This window comes from Maylandia zebra, unplaced genomic scaffold, assembly GCF_041146795.1.
Source record: "Maylandia zebra isolate NMK-2024a unplaced genomic scaffold, Mzebra_GT3a scaffold11, whole genome shotgun sequence".
Lineage (NCBI taxonomy): Eukaryota > Metazoa > Chordata > Actinopteri > Cichliformes > Cichlidae > Maylandia > Maylandia zebra.
In genome coordinates this window covers 1,635,627-1,657,428 of record NW_027490041.1, presented here as the reverse complement: position 1 = coordinate 1,657,428, position 21,802 = coordinate 1,635,627, and the positions used below count along the sequence as shown (strand labels likewise).

The following is a 21,802-nucleotide window of genomic DNA, read 5'->3' as shown; positions in this document are numbered from 1 at the left end:
CAAACTTTTATTTGATTTAGAGCATCATATTTGACCAACGTAAATGTTTTAATTTCATATAAAATAACTGAAACAGTGAACTAAATATCTGAAATCTTTCCTTCCTTAAAAGTTATAATCCTACTTAAGTTATAGTGCAAACGCTTAAGCAACAAATATACTTGATGCTAATTAATTAATATTTCCCTTTGATGTTGCAACTATGCGGTCACTTCTGTCTTTAAACAAAATAATATTTTCCAGTTACAGAAATCATAAAGTCCAAACTAAAGTGCTACTTTGACTTTGTCTCCGTGCCTTTGGGCGATTTTCAGAAGGACAGATGTTTCTGTTCAATTCTTAAATCAATTTTTTCAAACACAAACACTATTTTAAAGCTTCTAGAGAGTAAAGTATTAATGATAATTATAATAACAATAATAAAAACAAAAGCTCTCAGCTCCATCAAACCAAGCAGCAGAAAGAACAATAACTGAAGAGAAAACTTTAACCTTGTAGACTTCATTATGTTCCAGCTGCTCTACAGACGCTGTGACCTCGAACTTAAGCAGGTCGTAACGTATGTGCAGCTCAATAACTTCATAATCAGACCCTGTGGTATTTAGGCAGCAGAACAACTAAGAATAACAACTACAAATAATGTTTTTAGGTTTCTGTTGTACTGCAAGGTTCTGTACAGGAGAACCAAACCAAGAGCAAATATTACGTCTCATTTACACCTGAGCACGAAGAGCCATCAACATTTAGCAAATTGAATCATCTTTGTTTAGATGCAAGAAGAATCATATAGAAATGAAAAAGTAGAAATAGAAATCCAGAGCAAAGATATCCTCTAATTCAGCGTAGCACATGAGCAGCTGCTGCGATTCACGTAAGCATTCGGCTCGTCGCTGTTGCAGATTTTTCTCTCGCTGTTCTGGCTCACAGCGCTGCAAACACAAAAATAAATATCCCCAAAGGTGTGAAAGGGAGCTAATTAGTAAGAGTATTGTTACTCTCCGCAGGAGTCGTCCAGCAGTAGAAATCAGTCCAATAACAAGGTGTGTAACATCTAGCAGGGTGACAGAAAAACCCAGGGTAACTTCTAAGGACCTCAACGTCTCTCTCACATTGTGTTTTTTAAACATGCTTCCATTTGTCACTTCAGTCTTTACTCTGAAATACAGGAAGAGAAATCATGGCTGAAACAATTTCTCATGAAACCAGGGGTGTGGTCCAACAGTCAGTTTGGTGAGGAAGGTTCCTAACTGAGAGAAGTGACCCAGAAGTATCTGTGTAGCAGCCACAATGAATCCAGATCATGAGCTTTATTAACTGATCAAAGTCTCTTCTTACATCTTCTGTATCATTCAGTTTGCATTGGTAATGCCCATTATTGTAATGCTTTTTTAAAACCAGCAAAACTTTATTTCACTTTGGGTTAGCTGGGATAAGTGATGGATGGAGGGAATTTTACTTCAGCCACAGAAATCCTAAACAGGAAGGAGGAGCAGAGTTACAGTGGATCACTATCCAGCAGGGAAACAAGGTTTATTTCAATTTCTTGGCCATGAGTGAGATTTACTGAGTGGGCAAATTAGGGAGACGACACCATCAGATCCCGAGCCCTCCATGTGTTAATCAAGAGACGGCTGCTGTGCTACATCCATAAATAATGAATAAATTAGGAGCTAAAGCTGAAAGGACAGTTTATTTGTACCATCTTCACGTGAACACATTCAAGAACATCACAGATGAAGAAACATTAAAAACTTCCACACTACATACAGCAAGAAAAATAGTTTTTCTTTCAGGTGGTTTCAGAAAAACAGAAACATCAAACATCTCCAAGACTCTCTTTGAAAGAACTAAAAACCTTTGTTCTCATGGTCCAATCATGAGTGAACTCCCCGATGAAGCCTTGTGTGCTAAAACATGTCAGAGTTTTAAAGGTTAAACATGAGTTTCCAAAACGTTTTGCTGGAGAACAATGAACTATTTGACTGAGTTTCAATCATTTACAGACGAGCAAAACCAGGACAGAGAAAAAAGGACAAAACTGACTCAGTAAAACAACAGAAAAGAAGATCCCATGTAGATCTGTATTATGTAGAAGTTCAGCCCAGCAACCAGTTCAGTTCAACACAAGTTTAAATGATTCTATCTGAACTCTGTGGAGCCTGATCTCAAGCTTTTTGACTCTGACCAGAGGAAACCAGAGGATCTTTCTGTGTCTTCAGATTCACTGTGATCCAGTGATGGGAGTGATTTCAGCCCTGAGTGATCGCGCTGATGTTTGCACAGAGCAGACAATGAGGTGAATGTTTGGGCACATTGGTAACAGTGAAACAGTTTATTAGTAACGTGGGATCGTTTGTGTGCAGAGTATGAACTGAGATTCCTGAAGCTCTTGTCACACTGGTCACAGCTGTAGTTTCCTTCCATGTGTGCACGTTCATGAATGTTACGATTACCTGACTGTGAGAAGCTTCTCTCACAGTGTCTGCACTTGTGTGGTTTCTCTCCTGTGTGGACTCCTTTGTGTGTTTTAAGCTTCCATGCAGTGGTGAAGGATGACCCACACTGATCACAGAGGTGCTTTTTAACCCCACTGTGAATCAGTTCATGTTGTTTTAACTCACTTGATGTGGTGAAGCTTCTCCCACATTCTTTGCAGTATTTCAGTTTGTCTCCAGTGTGTCTACGTTGATGTACTTTTAGGGTCTTTTGCCGACTGAAAGTTTTTCCACAGAGGTCACAATGAAAGTCTTTCCCACCACCACAGTGATGACAGGGTTGAGAACTGGATCCATCTGTGTTGCTCTGCTTCTAAACAAAGACACAAAGACAGTGTAAGTCAGTCCTTCAACATTTGTATCCTGAACGTCGCCTGAAATAAAGAGCATCTCTGCAGACGTCCAACTACATTTGACTGTTTCAGTTAACACACTCAGTTTACTGGGCTGCAATAACTACAATACTACCACCATAATACTACAGTAATACTAAAATCATAACTGAAAGGAAAATCTGAATAATCACTCAGAGCTGCTTTTCCATGCAGTAGAATTGCTAACATGCTAACACAGTTTAATGAGCAGAGTTGTTCCAAACAGTCAGGCTAAAATGACAAGATAACAATATAAATACATACCTCACAGTAGCTGCACTTGTAGAGTCTCTTTCTGGTGTGGATCTGTTGGTGTCGTCTCAGGTCATGTGGAGATTTAAAAGTCTTCTCACACAGGTCACATTGATAAGGTCTCTCCTCAGTGTGGGTAAACATGTGTTGTTGTAAGTGTGAGTCTGTTGTAAACTGTTTGCCACACTGTTCACAGCAGTACACATCATGTCTGGTGTGAATGCGTAGGTGTGTATTTCGGCTCCCTCTCTGGCTGAAAGTTTTTCCACAGATGTCACAGCTGTATGGCTTAATTCCAGAGTGGGTAACTAGATGCCTCTGTAAGTGGCTACTGCGAGTAAAAGCTCTGCCACACTGATCACAGCTGTATGCCTTAATTCCAGAGTGGGTAACTAGATGACTCTGTAAGCTGCTACTGTGAGTAAAAGCTCTGCCACACTGATCACAGCTGTATGCCTTAATTCCAGAGTGGGTAACTAGATGACTCTGTAAGTGGCTACTGTGAGTAAAAGCTCTGCCACACTGATCACAGCTGTACGCTTTAACTCCACTGTGGATGAGTTGGTGTTTTCTTAGGGAAGGCTTGAAGGAAAAAGACTTTCCACACAAGTCACAGCTGAACGGTCTCTCTCCAGTGTGGATGACCTGATGCTGTTTTAGTTTAGCCCTCACAGTAAAACCCTTCCCACACTCGTCACAGGTGTGTTTTTTCTCTCCCTTTCTTCTGTGAGGTTTGTCGGCCTCCTGAGAGCGCTGACTTCTGGCTCCATGTTGGTCCTGCAGTGACAGAGATACAAACAGAGGCAGTGAGTGAAATGCAGTCGTGGAACAAACTCAACCTTCAAACTCCATTAACACTAGTTTTAAACCTGAAGGTGGAGCGCGGCACCAAACACCTTAAAGGTCTCTTATCCCCACCTGCTGGTAGTTCTAACACATTACATCCAACCTGCTGTTAAAGATAATTCATGACTGTTCAAACACTAAAATCATGCACACACACACACACACACACACACACACACACACACACACACACACACACACACACACACACACACACACACATTATTTTATAATTTAGATTATTTTGTTGTTTCCTATTACATATTTCTATAATTTGTATAGATTTATACAGAATTATTCAGTGATAATAAATCCTATGTTTGTTTATTCTAAAGGAACCCCGTTAGCTTCCACAACAGATGTTGCTCGTCTTCCGTCAAATACTCACATAAAATATTACACAATAAAGTGGATTCAAGATATCCACATAATTTCACTCTTACATCCACAGTGAGGTTTCACAATTGTTCAAATATAAGCAATCAATAATAATAATAATAATATCAATAACATTGAGGCACATTACACAAATTTCAAAAACAAATCATGTCTTACAATATTTACAACAACTAAAAGCTCTGTAAATCGGCTTTTAAGTGTTCATTGAAGTTTTGAATAATTCTCTAATTTTTTAAGGCAACTTATTCCACTTAAAAGTTGCTCTAAATGTAACAGTTTTACAAAACGTTACTTTTAACTCGAGCATTTACTAAATTGCAGCTTGTTGAAAACTGTGTAATATGATGATGTATTTCATCTGGATACTGCAGCTGAGCAGAATAAATGTGGTGTGTTTAACAGAATTGCTTTCTTTAGAACTACAAGTAAGCCATAGAATATTTTAGCCTGTACAGGAAGCCAAGAAAGGTTATTATGCATTTGATCAATATTAGTATAGTATGAACATCTTCACACATCTGGACGCCTTATTCTGGACTAACTGAAGTCTGTTAAGATCTGTCTTATTAGCTGCTGACCAAATGATTGAACAATACTCCAGATGAGACATTACTAGTGCATTAATGACATCTTTCATAATGAAGAAGTGATACACAAAGAGCATTTCATAGCCATAGCTATGCCTTGTCGGCAGAGTTATGTGACATTAGTGATGTTGGTACTTTAAGCGTTAACTTGGTTTTAAAGCCTTTAAAATATACGCCGTTCAATAGTCGACCTTAATCTGACAGAGAATGTGATGATTTTGTGGATAATTAAAGTCAGTCATATATCCACAAACACAACAAGCTGAAAGTCAGTGATGCTGCTCGGTTTGCAGTCCTGAATATCACGGCACAAGCAGGATCCACTGCACTGTTAATGTTAGCTGTGTTATATTGCTGCCTCTGTTCGGTGGTGTCGAGCCAAACGCACTTTAACGTGTGTTTGAACGAGCTGACGGTTCACTCGTTAAGCTGAAAGAAAGATGCTTTAATCACAGCAGTCACACATGTGTCCACTGCACCATCTGGAACTCTTCTTGTTTACACTCGTAATAACACAAACACTAAATCCTGCTTCTCTGGTGCTGTTGTGTAGTAGTGTGTACACCTGAGACTGTCACCTGCCTGTCTGTCCTGCACTCTCTCTCTGTTTCTTTCTCTCTGATTGTGGAATAAAAGTATGAACATGTGTTTATAAGTTACACTTGTGTTTGAATCCTGCAGCTTATCACACATTTGATTTCCATGTGTGACGACTGCAAGTGTCCAGAGTGAGGACAGACTGAGGGAGCCACTGCTGCACATCATCTGTGAGGCTTTGCAGCCCTGATGATCCACCAGGACAAACTCAGCAGTGTGTGAGGAAGAGGAGGAGGAAGAGCCAGCAGCAGCTGACAGATGGAGAGAATAGACAGACTGTTCCCTGTTTGTGAAGGACTGCTAGGAAAGTTTAACATAACTGTCTGTGCTGAATCAGTCTTATTAGGTAATGTTCAAATAATGTGATCATCCCAGTGTTTTCAGTGTGGGAGAAAGTACTCAGGGCCTTCAAGTTACACACTATGAAAGGCAGCAACAAGTTTAATGTTCAGAAACCTAAAGTATGCATCAGCAGCAGAATGGAGTTAAAAATAAATGTTGGTTTCAGTTCTATGAAGCTTTGAGTATTTTGGATCAGTAGCTGCTGTGTTTGTTGCATCATATTGCTGTAATTGTTTATATGCTTTATGTATATTTCAGTAAAATCATAATTCACGTCGGCAGTAATGACACCCGGTTACGCCAATCGGAGGTCACTATAATCAATATTGAATCTGTGTGCAACGTTGCCAAAACAATGTCGGACTCTGTAGTTTTCTCTGGTCCCCTCCCCAATCAGACCAGGAGTGACATGTTTAGCCGCATGTTCTCCTTAAATTGCTGGCTGTCTGATTGGTGTCCCAGAAACGATGTGGGCTTCATAGATAATTGGCAAACCTTCTGGAGGAAACCTGGTCTTGTTTGGAGAGACGGCATCCATCCCACTTTGGATGGAGCAGCTCTCATTTCTAGAAATATGGACAAATTTATTAAACCCCCCAAAATATGACTATCCAGAGTTGGGACCAGGAAGCAGAGTTGTAGTCTTACACGGCTCTCTGCAGCTTCTCTCCTCCTGCTACCCCCCCAAAAACCCATCTCCATAGAGACTGTGTCAGCTCCCAAAAAGACAAAAAACAAACTAAAAACCAGCAACAAACAACTTAAACATAAACAATTACAAAGAAAGAACAATACAGTATCCACATCTGAACCAAAGAGTAAAACAGTGAAATGTGGATTATTAAACATTAGGTCTCTCTCCTCCAAGTCTCTGTTAGTACATGACTTAATAATTGATCAACAAATTGATTTAACTTCCATGTAGATGCTAAAAATGACAGCCTCAACATGGCATTTAATCTGTTATTAGACTCAATTGGTTTCTCTCAAAATGTAAAAGAACCCACCCACCACTTTAATCACACTCTAGATCTTGTTTTAACATATGGCATCGAACCTGAACATTTAACAGTGTTTCCTGAAAACCCTCTCCTGTCTGATCATTTCCTGATAACATTTACTTTTACAATAATTGATTACACAGCGGTGAAGAGTAGACTTTTTCAAAGTAGATGTCTTTCTGAAAGCGCTGTAACTAAGTTTAAGAATATAATCCACCCACTGTTATCATCTCCAATGCCCTGTACCAACACAGAGCAGAGCAGCTATCTGAACGCTACCCCAACAGAGGTCGATTTTCTTGTTAATAATTTCACCTCCTCACTACGTACGACTCTGGATACTGTAGCTCCTGTGAAAACTAAGGTCTCTAATCAGAAGTACGTGACTCCGTGGTATAATTCTCAAACACTTACCCTAAAGCAGATGACTCGTAAGCTGGAGAGGAAATGGCGTGTCACAAATTTAGAGGATCATCATTTAGCCTGGAGAAATAGTTTGTTGCTTTATAAGAAAGCCCTCCGCAAAGCCAGAACATCTTACTATTCATCACTGATTGAAGAAAATAAGAACAACCCCAGGTTTCTCTTCAGTTCTGTAGCCAGGCTGACAAAAAGTCAGAGCTCTTTTGAGCCAACCATCCCTTTAACGTTAACTAGTAATGACTTCATGAACTTCTTCACAAATAAAATTTTTATCATTAGAGAAAAAATGACCAATAATCATCCCACAGATGTAATATTATCTACAGCTACTCTTAGTACCATTGATGTTAAGTTAGACTCTTTTTCTCCAATTGATCTTTCTGAGTTAACTTCAATAATTACTTCCTCCAAACCATCAACGTGTCTTTTAGACCCCATTCCTACAAAACTGCTCAAAGAAGTCCTGCCATTAATTAATTCTTCGATCTTAAATATGATCAACCTATCTCTAATGATCGGCTATGTACCACAGGCCTTCAAGCTGGCTGTAGTTAAACCTTTACTCAAAAAGCCATCTCTAGACCCAGCAGTCTTAGCTAATTATAGGCCAATCTCCAACCTTCCTTTCATATCAAATAGGGCTGGGCGATATGACCCAAAATTCATATCTCGATATTTTTTAGCTTGTTGGCGATATAAGATATATATCTATATATAAAGCAGATGTACATAAAATTTACTCAAAAATAAATTATGAGCATTTATTAAATAATAATGCTCCATAAATAAAAGAAAACAATGTTGTTTTTGTGCATAACAAAAAGCTCACAATTGTGCAGTCAAAATGTAAACTAAAAGACGCTGAGCACAATAACAAAGACAGATTTCACAGCTGCTCAGTTCCCAACTTGTACTGCGTGACTGACAGCCTGGAGTTTGAAATCCGCTTCGCAACCACGTCTCTTAACAGGTGCCATTTATGGTCCTTATACACAGTAGGGTAATATTGTAATATTGTGTTGAAGCACAGTACGTATCACTCCGCGAGGCTCAGCCGTAATGCTCTGACAATCCATCAAGCGGTGCAGCTCCGTAGCTTACCAAAGTCGTACTAAAACATTTTTTGACAGATTGCTGAGCGCTGTGTACCACATAAAATCGGTTCGCAGCCATCAAGCACAACCAGAATTCATACATAAGGCGCGCTGTCAACTTTTGAGAAAATGAAAGGATTTTAGTCCGTGCACCACCTCTGGGCTGCATGCCGTTAGCGTGGTTAGCTCGTTAGCGTGGTTAGCTAGCTAACACGTTGACGGCGTCCAGCCCCACACACGGGTCGATGCGCAGTAACTCGTTAATGGAGATTTGCCGTGTCCATCTTGTCGCTTCCTGCAGGTGAAGCAATGGGGGAGGAGGGGGAGTTGTGTTCAGTGAAGGAGAGGCGAGGCCGAGTAACGTTGTGAAGACGAAAGTGGACGAAAGAGAGGCAAACTTGCGGCTCCACAGGTATAATTATAATGTAACATAGACTATATCGATATAAAGGATATTGTCACATCTTATATCTCGTATAAAAATATATCGATATTTTTTAAAAACTCGATATATCGCCCAGCTCTAATATCAAACATCCTTGAAAGAGTAGTTGTCAAACAGCTAACAGATCATCTGCAGAGGAATGGTTTATTTGAAGAGTTTCAGTCAGGTTTCAGAGCTCAGCACAGCACAGAAACAGCTTTAGTGAAGGTTACAAATGATCTTCTTATGGCCTCTGACAGTGGACTCATCTCTGTGCTTGTCCTGCTAGACCAGGGGTGTCAAACTCAAATACACAGTGGGCCAAAATTCAAAACTGGAACAAAGTCGCGGGCCAACGTTAATATTTATTGAAAAAAATCTTCCTCCAAATATAACAAGGAACCTTTTCTTACAGACTCAAATAAGTTTTGCTGAAAAACTGAATATGGAATAAGAAACGCTTAATACTGAACGATATATAACTTATATAAACATATATAACTTAATATTGCACACATGCAAAATTGAAATTCCAATTAAATAACATATCACTGGAATGCATTTCTTAAGTAAAAATTGTATTTGCAGCCTTCTGATTTAAATTTTAGCAGTAAACTTTTTCCCCAGGCTAATAATAAATGTAAAAATAAAATAACAATAATAAACCACTTAACTAATAAAAATATCATTAAACGTGAAACCATTCAAGCCCATGTCTGGGAGTAGCAAGACAAATTGCACAAAGAAAATGGTAATTATAGCTCAGTTTGCTACACACTGATCTACTCTGATGCGTCCAAGCCAGACACCTGGCATCTCTTCTTGGATGCTAGTTCCTCAATGTCTGGGCTCAGGCTCTGAGCTGAGGAAATCCTCAGGATCGAGTGAAGGTGTTCATCGGTCAGACGTCTCCTGTGAGATGTTTTGGCCATCTTCATTGAGGAGAATAGTTGCTCACATAGGTAAGTGCTGCCGAACATGGAGAGCATCTGAGCAGCGTGGGTCCGGAGCCCAGGCATTGTGTCAGGGATGAAATGTGGAAATTGTGAAGCGCCCACAGCATCATACTTTGATTTCAGCGTGTCACTACACTGGAGTTCAATCAGCTCCATTTGGAGGTTTGTTGGTGCTTTTGCCACGTCAACTGCAAAAGGATTACTGAGCAGTTCAAATCGACATTTCTGGGCGTCAAAGTCGGCAAATCGCCAGGTAAACTCAGTACTGAGTACACAGAGTTTTTCAGCAAACTGTGCACATGGGAACACAGCAGTAGAGATTTGCATGTTCATCATTTGGCAGCAGGGAAAATGGCCCAGGTTTCCTTGTAGCATCTGATTCTGCCACAAGCACAATTTCGTTTTAAAAGCCCTCACTGCAGTGTACATATCTGTGATGATACGCCCCCGTCCCTGAAGCTGCAGGTTCAGCGCATCGAGATGGCTCGTGATATCACACATAAAGGCCAGCTCACACAGAAACTCTTGCTCCCTGAGCTCAGCTGTGTCTTGCCCTTTGCTTTCCAGAAACTGAAATATTTCCTCGCGTAGCTCGAAACATCTGTTCAGTACTTTCCCTCGGCTTAACCACCTCACCTCCGTGTGATACGGCACGTCTCCGTATTCCGAACCACACTCCTCAAGAAAAGATTTGAATTGGCGGTGATTCAGACCTTTGGCTCTTATAAAGTTAACTACTCGTGTTACTGCGGTCATAACATGTTCCATCTTTAGGGCTTTGCCACAAAGTGATTCTTGATGTATGATGCAGTGATAAACAGTCAGCTCACCTGCACAGTTCTCCGCTCGCATCTTCTCCCGTACCCTGCCCACCAGTCCGCTCCTTTGACCACACATCGCTGGTGCACCATCTGTCGTTAACCCCACAAGTTTTTCCCATGGCAACTTCATTTCAGTTAGACATTTGGAAACCTCTTCAAATATTTCCTTCCCTGTGGTTGTTCCATGCATTGATTTTAATCCTAAAAGTTCTTCCGTAACACAGAGAGTTGAGTCCACACCGCGGATGAAGACTGAAAGCTGGGCAGTATCAGAGCTGCTCTCATCCACAGCGAGGGAGAATGCAACGAAACTGTTTCCCTTCTCCATCAGCTGGTTATTTAGATTGTTGGCAAGTTCACGTGTGCGATCAGCTACTGTGTTTCTGCTCAGGCTAACATTTGAAAATACTTGCTTTTTCTCTGGGCACACTTTCATCATACAACTTTTCACAAACTCTCCCTCACTGAAGGGCCGGGCTGATTTTGCGATCTCTGCTGCCACAACAAAACTAGCCTTTACAGCAGCCTCACTTTGTGATATGGCTTTTTTGAACATAGTCTGTTGTGAAACAAAACTTCTTTTCATCTCTTCTGCTTTCCGGCGCCTTTGAGTCATGTCCAGGTCCTTGTACTTCTCTTGGTGTTTCGTTTCATAGTGTCGTCTAATGTTGTACTCCTTGGTTAAAGCCACATGAGCTCCACATACAAGACAAACAGGTCTGTCTTTTACATAGGTAAACAGATATTCTGTCTCCCACCTGTCCAGGAAGCTCCTGTTTTCGTTCTTTCTTTTCGCCATTTTGGGAGAGGTAGCGCGGCAGTATTCATGCGGTTGCTATGACTACAGTAAACAGAGGAGAGGGCGTTAATGGGTCCTGTCCTGACTGACGCGCCAAAACGCCAACAGAGCATTCTGGGAGTTGTAGTATTAGCAGTACATGCGCTGCATAAGACCGGCGGGCCAGCTCTAATAGTAATTTGGTATGGCCTCGCGGGCCAAATGTAATTAGGCTGCGGGCCAAATTTTGAGTTTGACACCTATGTGCTAGACCTTAGTTCAGCGTTCGATACTGTCGACCATAATATCCTATTAGAGCGATCAGAACATGCTGTAGGTATTACAGGTACTGCGCTGCAGTGGTTTGTATCATATCTATCTAATAGACTCCAATTTGTGCATGTAAATGGAGAGTCCTCTTCACACACTGAGGTTAATTATGGAGTTCCACAGGGTTCAGTGCTAGGACCAATTCTGTTTACATTATACATGCTTCCCTTAGGCAGCATCATTAGAAGACATAGCATACATTTACACTGCTATGCTGATGACACCAAGCTCTATCTGTCCATGAAGCCAGATAACACACACCAATGAGTTAAACTGCAAGAATGTCTTAAAGACATAAAGACCTGGATGGCCGCTAACTTTCTGCTTCTTAATTCAGATAAAACTGAGGTTATTGTACTCGGCCCTGAAAATCTTAGAAATATGGTATCTAAGCAGATTCTTACTCTGGATGGCATTACCTTGGCCTCCAGTAACGTTGTGAGAAACCTTGGAGTCATTTTTGACCAGGACATGTCCTTCAACGCACATATTAAACAAATATGTAAGACTGCGTTCTTCCATTTGTGCAACATCTCTAAAGTTAGAAATATCCTGTCTCAGAGTGACGCTGAAAAACTAGTTCATGCATTTATTACTTCCAGGCTGGACTACTGTAATTCATTATTATCAGGATGTCCAAAAAACTCGCTGAAAAGCCTTCAGCTGATCCAAAATGCTGCAGCAAGAGTCCTGACAGGGACTAGAAAGAGAGAGCATATTTCTCCTGTTTTGGCTTCCCATCATTGGCTTCCTGTTAAATCCAGGATTCAAAATCCTGCTCCTCACATACAAGGTCTTAAATAATCAGGCCCATCTTATCTTAATGACCTTGTAGTACCATATCACCCTATTAGAGCACTTCGCTCTCGCTCTGCAGGCCTACTTGTTGTTCCTAGAGTATTTAAAAGTAGAATGGGAGGCAGAGCCTTCAGTTTTCAGGCCCCTCTTCTGTGGAACCAGCTTCCAGTTTGGATTCAGGAGACAGACACCATCTCTACTTTTAAGATTAGGCTTAAATCTTTCCTTTTTGCTAAAGCATATAGTTAGGGCTGGACCAGGTGACCCTGAATCCTCCCTTAGTTATGCTGCAATAGACGTAGGCTGCCGGGGGATTCCCATGATGCATTGAGTTTTTCCTTTCCAGTCACCTTTCTCACTCACTATGTATTAATAGACCTCACTGCATTGAATCATATCTGTTATTAATCTCTGTCTCTCTTCCACAGCATGTCTTTATCCTGTCTTCCTTCTCTCACCCCAACCGGTCACAGCAGATGGCCACCCCTCCCTGAGCCTGGTTCTGCCGGAGGTTTCTTCCTGTTAAAAGGGAGTTTTTCCTTCCCACTGTTGCCAAAGTGCTGCTCATAGGGGGTCATATGATTGTTGGGTTTTTCTCTGTATCTATGAAGCGCCTTGAGGCGACTTTTGTTGTGATTTAGCGCTATATAAATAAAATTGAATTTAATATATTCTGAGCTAAGTTGATCTATAGTGTTACATCATATTCTATAAGGATGTTATGTGTTTGTAGACTTTCTGCCCAGTTTGACCCATTTAGCAGAAGTCAGCCTGTTTAAGGCTCTGATGTCTATTCTGTGTGACTTAAAGCAGTCATGACATGGTCCGATTTTCTCACCCAATAAAGGAATATTTCATATATCAGTCTACTCTTCATTCTATCAGACACAGTTATCACAGCTCCTACATTTGCTTTTACACATATATGTAAGCATTGAGCCAAATGTAATAATGCCAACATACTGAAGGAACAACATTTGTCTCTTATATATGAGACATCTGTATACACACTGTCACAGATACTTGTCTGTGAGTGAAGTGATTAATATAATAACTATAATATTGGCCATATCATATTTACACTGACTTTAGTCTCATGAACAACATCAGCTAATTGTTATTTACAGCTAATCTTAAACGACTGTTCAGCACAGAAATGAAGCCCAACAATCATGTTTCACAGTCCTGTGGTCTCAGCCTCAGATACTCATCAAATCACACAGAGCTCATGTAGAAACAAATGAACTAAATATGTTCTCCTTCATTTCTGTCAAACAAAGCTGTATGAAACGTTTCCAGCTGTTAGTATCATGGTTGCTAGGCAACCTGGGCAGCGCGACGGAGGCTAGACATCCCATTTCACGAGCCTACGAGCCTCGCACTTCGGCCTTAGCGGTCTTTGAGTACGCGGCCCTTGAGGACTTTAAAGCTGCAGAACCTGAATCGGGATACAGCCATGATGATCTCCAGCCTCGTGCTCGCCAACATTCTCACCTGAGTTAAGAAGACGATCACTGAAATGGTCTCAGCAGGTCCTTTGATGACAGCAATGAAATGCAGTGGTAAGGCTTTTTGGGGATTAAGTTCGTTTTCATGGCAAAGAAGGACGATGCAGTTCATCTGATCACTCCTCATAACATTCTGGAGTGCAGGCAAAATGCTATTATAAAAACTTAAGCAGCAACTTCTCCAGGTTCCAATATTTATGCAATTCTCAAACCTTTTGGCCACGACTGTATAACCTCTTCTGAAGTTTAGTGGATATTATACATGGTTATGCTCAGGATGTGTCGGCCAGTTTCCACTGGAAACGCCTTTTGGTTAAACTGTCAGCGAGGAATTTGCATTTGCACTGTTACATTTTTATATAACTTTAATGCACATAAACAACAGCTGCTTGTTTCAGTGAAAATACATTGATGGGTTTTTAATAAAGTTGTGCAGCTGTAAAGTATTTTGTCTGGTGTCAATTCTATCGTCAGCTACATGGTTATGGCAAATGTTCAAATGTATATGGTGATAAATATCTTTGGTCATATGGTCCTGCTCTGTCTGTCACCTTCTGTGTTGAGCTCATTGTTTCCTCTGTAGTGGCTGAGCTGAGTCCAAGTAGCTGAAAATGTTCCTCTGCTGCTCCGTCAGACTCTCCTCCTCCTGCTGATCAGCTGGGACACAAAACAGATCTTTGTTAGGCTCCACACTGCACTGAAGAGTCAAAGTGTCTCATATGTTCATCTGACAAGTAAAAGAACACATTTTTGTTTCCCGAGGTGGGCAACTTGTTGGAAACAAACACAAAAGGTTTGAGCACTGATACCTGCCATTGCTGCCATTGAAAGATGCAACGCCAGCAATGTGGATTGTCAAGACTCAAACCAATCATCAAGCAAAGACAACAGGGATCATTTGTTTCTGTTTATTTAGCATTCACAGCATTTGTAGTTGCCTTCTGTGCAGGGGAAGTCCACGCACACTGTGTGGTACCGCCATCCGCAGAAGGTGCATTCAACCTCTGTAAGAGAAACGAGATTGTCTGAGACTGAAATGATATTCACTAAAGAAGTGGTGATTTGTAAAACTTCACATTTTGATCCGGGACGTACTCTGCATGAAAACAAGCGCTCACTCTTCCTGCTCAACAAATGACAAGGGCGGAGCCTTATACCACGTGATACAGAAGCTGTGCCGTGTGATGCTAAAATTAGCAGGGAAAAAACAACGGAGAGCACGTCAGGGATGACGAGAAAGTGACAGGAGAAAATCCGTCCTGGTCAACCACCCAAACATCAATAACGGGAACCTTATACAGCGCTTCCCTATACCCGTCGACCTCCCGCAGGCACAAAGACATCACGGAGGCTATCACTTATCACCTGACCAAAGATATGGCTCCATCAACACTGTGCAAAACGAGGGATTTAGGAAAACGATCAACACCCTAGACAAACGCTACACAGTGCCGTCCCGCAGCTATTTTTCTATTGTTGCACTACCTGCTCTGTACATGCAGCGTCGAGCAACGGTGGAGACGGAATTTCAAGCAGGACAACATTTTGCTGCAACAACAAAACGTGAGACATTTGTTGTTTTATGTTTATTTATTGTTATGAGAGAATCATGATCTCAATTCTAAGCCAAAAAATCGTGATTCTCATTTTATGCAAAATCGTGCAGCCCTAACATTAACACAAAACTATTGTTTCACCAGAGAAACACACATGAAGAGAGAGAGAGAGACAATAACAGCTACCAAACAGTCGTCATAATTCGTCACACAATGAGAAAAGGACAAATCAACAAGTAACAATGACTAATTAATATTAAAATCTGTAACATAATGTATTGTTTGGAGTTTAGTCTGATTGGTTCAGGATGAGCTGCCATTATCCAATCACACGTCTGCTTACCTGCATCTTTTCTCTTTTTTCTAACCTGAGCACCTGATGGCTTTGAACTTTTGTTGTCCATCTTCCATTGGTTTGAATTTTGCGCTCCAGTACAAACACAAATCCCCCAACCCGAGGATCAGCACAATTAACCTAACAGCAGGCACGTGCAGAGGGGGGGGGGGCTAGAGGGGCTTGAGCACCCGCCCCTTTCCTGATGGGTGCCCAAGGTGCCCTTTTGTTGAGGCAACTTTTTTTTTTTAAATTATTATTATTTTTTTTTTTAATGTGTGTGTGCGTGCGGAGTCCTGTCTGTGCCCCTTAACAATAATATTTAACTATTAATCACATTTTGCTAAATAAAAGGATCTGGCTTGCATCAGTCACATGATCACATTTAACCAATGATCGCCCTTGACGGCAGAACGCGCTGGTTACGAGCCGGGAACGAGCTCACAAAGAGCACGCGCATTTTTAGCGGTCCGGAGCTGTAGGAGAAACACAAGTTAACTCAGAGACACAGACTGATGCGACACAACCAGTAAGTAGGTGTACAGCGCACACTGTAGTGTGTAGCACACAGGAGTATTAGCTTATTACGTACACGTTGGTAAGCTGTCTTGTTGCTACTGACGAACTGAAACAAACGAGCGTGCTGTGTGTGCAACAGCGCGACAAACATTACCTGTCCTTTTATTAACTGCACAAGTAGTGCTGGTCACAGCTGCTGGCTACCTGTGTAAGGCTGTCATGGGTCTGTAGCTCTGTCACCGTTTTAGGGAACATATTTAGTTTTAAAGTATTTAGAACATATTTAGTTTTAAAGTATTTAGAACATATTTAGTTTTAAAGTATTTAGAACATATTTAGTTTTAAAGTAAGTTTCCGGGCTTTTCCTGCCTTTCTGGAGGGATTATATTTCACTAAAAAACGATCTAATATGCATGTCCACATAATTATGCATTATTATAATTATAATATATTAAAAACACACGCTGTATTTTAAAGAACATACATTAAGAAGCAGATTATATTAGATTTATATTTTAAATGAGACAAAATTTGGATGTTACAGCAGTAAAATGATTGTATCTCTACAGTTTAAAAATGTAATAAGCTTTGCCTCTGCACAGAGTGGATAGTGAAACAAATGGAATCATCATAAATACATTATTTCATATTTATTACTTCCCCCTCCTCATTGCTTTATTATTGTAGCTCTAGTAATAAATAATAATGTAAGGATTCTGGATCAGCACCATGATGCCCATAGTATATACAGTATTCTGAAGAAGGTCTAAAATGTCACTGTGTGTGCGTGCATGTGTGTGTTTTATTTAGATGGATTTTTAAAAAAAATATTACTCATGATATAACATTGTGCAGACATGCCTGGTAAGGACATGAGGAGGAAACAGCAGGAGCTGTGTGAGGCTACTAAAGGCAGGGCTATAACATTTTTCTGTCATCATTTTATTATAGATTAAGTGCAGGAGTTGTTAGGTGTGGATAATTAGATTATAGTTTATTGCAATAGCAAGTTGTGCCTTGTTCTCACATAGCAAGTGCAGAGTGATATATGAAATGATGGGATGGAAGGAAGAAGAGAAGCAAAGAGTGATTCACAGGCAGAGCCTAAATTATTTCTCACAGTTTTTTGTTGCCTTATGGTTCCAAGCGCTGTCACCAATCTTTGCATTTTGTTATTATCTCATGACACTTGTTTAATCAGCTACCATCTCTCCTGTGGACTTTTTAATGTCTACAGTCTCAGACCAACACAGCCCTGCCCTCATAGCTGGACTGGCCATCGGGCATACCGGGCATTTGCCCGGTGGGCCGCTGGCGATTTTTTTTTTTTTTTTGGGGAAGGGTATAAACAATGAAAGGTGTTGGATTGGCCAATTGGTCATGATCGACTCTGGGCTGGACCAATTACAGCCGAGGAGGTCGGATGCACCCTCCCCCTTGTTTAGCAATCTTATAGACGAACTAAAGAAAATGGAGAACAAAAAAAGGAAAGGAGGTGCCGAAAAAATTAGGGCCAAAAAGAAACAAGCCCTTCAGGCAGACGCTGCCAAATGTGTGAAAATTACTGAATTGTTTGGTGGTAGCTATGGCACAGCTTCCATAGATTTAGCAAGATCAGCAAGTGGTGGAGGCCAGCAGGTGGATGAAGGAAAGGGGAGGCAAGAGGAGGAGAGACCCGAGGTGGCCGCCGGTCATAGTGGCAGAGGAACTGAACTTCAGGTAAGAAGTTATGACCTGCTGTCTATCTGTGTCAGATATAAACTAATTTTAGTTGTAGTTTGTTTTCGTTGTGGTGACTTTATACAGTCGCTTAGAATAACTCGTACAGCGTAACTAGCATGACGGAGTTTATATACTGCTGGGCGGGTGCTATGAAGTTGCTGATAGTAAATTTTATTTTATGCTTAAGGTTAGTTTCTCAAACTTCTCAAAATCTTAACAAATTGTGCCAATCCTTACATGTTGCACCAGCTGATTTATCATCAAAAGTGGAGAAGTCTGTGACAGAGGAGACAGAAGAGCAGCAGAGAGAGATGGAAGAGCAGGAGAGAGAGATGGAAGAGCAGCAGAGAGAGATGGAAGAGCAAGAGAGAGAGATGGAAGAGCAAGAGAGAGAGATGGAGCAAGAGAGAGAGATGGAAGAGCAAGAGAGAGAGATGGAAGAGCAAGAGAGAGAGATGGAAGAGCAAGAGAGAGAGATGGAAGAGCAAGAGAGAGAGATGGAAGAGCAAGAGAGAGAGATGGAGCAAGAGAGAGAGATGGAAGAGCAGGAGAGAGAGATGGAAGAGCAGGAGAGAGAGATGGAAGAGCAAGAGAGAGAGATGGAAGAGCAAGAGAGGGAGATGGAAGAGCAGGAGAGAGAGATGGAAGAGCAAGAGAGGGAGATGGAAGAGCAGGAGAGAGAGATGGAAGAGCAAGAGAGAGAGATGGAAGAGCAAGAGAGAGAGATGGAGCAAGAGAGAGAGATGGAGCAAGAGAGAGAGATGGAAGAGCAGGAGAGAGAGATGGAGCAAGAGAGAGAGATGGAAGAGCAAGAGAGAGAGATGGAAGAGCAAGAGAGAGAGATGGAGCAAGAGAGAGAGATGGAGCAAGAGAGAGAGATGGAAGAGCAAGAGAGAGAGATGGAGCAAGAGAGAGAGATGGAAGAGCAAGAGAGAGAGATGGAAGAGCAAGAGAGAGAGATGGAAGAGCAGGAGAGAGAGATGGAGCAAGAGAGGGAGATGGAAGAGCAGGAGAGAGAGATGGAAGAGCAGGAGAGAGAGATGGAAGAGCAGGAGAGAGAGATGGAAGAGCAGGAGAGAGAAATAAAAGAGCAAGAGAGAGAGATGGAAGAGCAAGAGAGAGAGATGGAAGAGCAAGAGAGAGAGATGGAAGAGCAAGAGAGAGATGGAGCAAGAGAGAGAGATGGAGCAAGAGAGAGAGATGGAAGAGCAAGAGAGAGAGATGGAAGAGCAAGAGAGAGAGATGGAAGAGCAGGAGAGAGATGGAGCAAGAGAGAGAGATGGAGCAAGAGAGAGAGATGGAAGAGCAAGAGAGAGAGATGGAAGAGCAAGAGAGAGAGATGGAAGAGCAGGAGAGAGAGATGGAGCAAGAGAGAGAGATGGAAGAGCAAGAGAGAGAGATGGAAGAGCAAGAGAGAGAGATGGAAGAGCAGGAGAGAGAGATGGAGCAAGAGAGAGAGATGGAAGAGCAAGAGAGAGAGATGGAAGAGCAAGAGAGAGAGATGGAGCAAGAGAGAGAGATGGAAGAGCAGGAGAGAGAGATGGAAGAGCAGGAGAGAGAGATGGAAGAGCAGGAGAGAGAGATGGAAGAGCAAGAGAGAGAGATGGAAGAGCAAGAGAGAGAGATGGAAGAGCAGGGGAGAGAGATAGAAAAGCAAGAGAGAGAGATGGAAGAGCAAGAGAGAGAGATGGAAGAGCAGGGGAGAGAGATAGAAAAGCAAGAGAGAGAGATGGAAGAGCAGGAGAGAGAGATGGAAGAGCAAGAGAGAGAGATGGAAGAGCAAGAGAGAGAGATGGAAGAGCAGGAGAGAGAGATGGAAGAGCAGGAGAGAGAGATGGAAGAGCAAGAGAGAGAGATGGAAGAGCAGGGGAGAGAGATAGAAAAGCAAGAGAGAGAGATGGAAGAGCAAGAGAGAGAGATGGGAGAGCAAGAGAGAGAGATGGAAGAGCAGGAGAGAGAGAGCCAGGGCATCGATGACTTTGCTCGCCCTGAACCTGCCATATTACAGGCCTTCTTAGATTACCACCCACAGCAGAACAGTAGCAGTGCAGTTGTGATGAGGGTGTTCAGCTGTAAAGATGGCACCAACAGAAAGTGGCTTACTTACTGCAAAGAACGCCATTTATTGTTCTGCTTTGTGTGTCTGGCATTTGCAAGGCTGACTGACACCAGCACATTTATAACAGGCATGAGTGACTGGCGACATATACATCTGCGCACAGAGGAGCATGAAAAGAGCAATACACACCAGACCTGTGCTGAAGCTTTTTTCTTAAGGTGCTCAAAAGGCAACATCAGGAGCTTGTTTGCTGGCAGTCAGTTGTCAGCTCACAGAGCACAAGTGAAAAAGAGACGGCAAGTTTTAGAGCGTATAGTGGATGTGATCAAAGTACTTGGGAAGAGGGGACTCAGCTATAGGCATGTGGAGAATGAGGCTGCATACACTTTAGGTGATAACACCATCGATCATGGTAACTTTCTGGAACTGATTGTGTTATTAGGCAAGTATGATATGTGCCTTGGAGAACATTTGAATGACTGCATTGAAAAAAGCAAGAAGTTGCATCAGACCAGTGGATCAAGAGGTAGAGGATCTCTCATCACCCTACTCTCCAAAACAACTGTCAACTCAGTGATTGATGCACTTGGCCATCTCCTTCAAGAGAGCATCGCCAGTGATGTCCAGAAAGCTGGGATGTTTTCTGTTCAGCTAGACACAACCCAAGACATCACAGGTTATGATCAGTGTTCAGTAATCATCAGGTATGTTACTGAGTCTGTGCAGGAGAGGCTTGTCTCCATAGTGAGGTGCGAAGCATCCACGGGGCAGTACTTTGTAAACTTGCTTTCCGGAGTTTTAGAGCATCTGAATCTAGACAAGGCCATGTGCATTGGGAATGCATTGCATGCCGGGAACTCCTGGCAAAACAATCCAAGTACCGCATCAAATACAAGCATTTGCAATTGCAGCACCGCAAAACGTTCATTCTCCGGTTCCAATACCTTCTTGTCTTTTCTTTGCCGCACAAAAAAGGTATGTACAAAACGACGGAGAACAATGCCGGTCCGTACAAAAACAGACTCGACGAAAAGACAAAGAAAAGATACGAGGAAAAATCAAAGGAGTGAAAGGGTCAGACCCTTACGAGCACACAGAGGGACAAAAGACGTTAGCGTGCTGCCCAACTTTCACCACGCTCAGATTTATAATTATACGCTTCTTGGAGTGAGTGCATACACTCATGAAGTTTAGTAACTTCAGGTCACTGCAACAAGCCCAGGTAGTTTACCGACGGATGGGTACAGGACCTTGAAATGCACCGAAAGACCATCGTACGAACAAAGGTAAGTTTACCTTTGTTCGTCTCACAAATCGTCGTCATAAAAACACATTCGTTAACCGTGTATTAATATAACCTTTGAGCTCAACGGTAATTAATTAGTAGTGGAAAAATAATTGTAATATTTGAGCCATTTCTGCTGTCCAACTACTTCTTACAAAATACATTTTTAATGTTAATTAGATTTTTTTTACGGCATAAATAAAGGTTATATAAAAGTCACTGCCACAGACTGATTGCGGCTTCTACCTTGTTACACTAATGTTGTTTGTAGCTCAGTATGACTTTATGTCATCCATGAGGGA

General features: G+C 41.7%; 1 protein-coding gene across 1 annotated transcript; it reads right to left on the bottom strand.

The window, feature by feature from the left end:
• Positions 1-1,786: 1,786 nt before the first annotated feature.
• LOC143415884 (uncharacterized) lies at positions 1,787-10,701 on the bottom strand. Its single transcript, XM_076881299.1, has 3 exons — positions 10,621-10,701; positions 3,134-3,898; positions 1,787-2,808 (listed from the first exon to the last, which is right to left on the bottom strand). Exons 1-3 carry the CDS (start codon positions 10,699-10,701, stop codon positions 2,140-2,142), a joined length of 1,515 nt encoding a protein of 504 aa, XP_076737414.1. The 3' UTR covers positions 1,787-2,139.
• Positions 10,702-21,802: the final 11,101 nt, after the last annotated feature.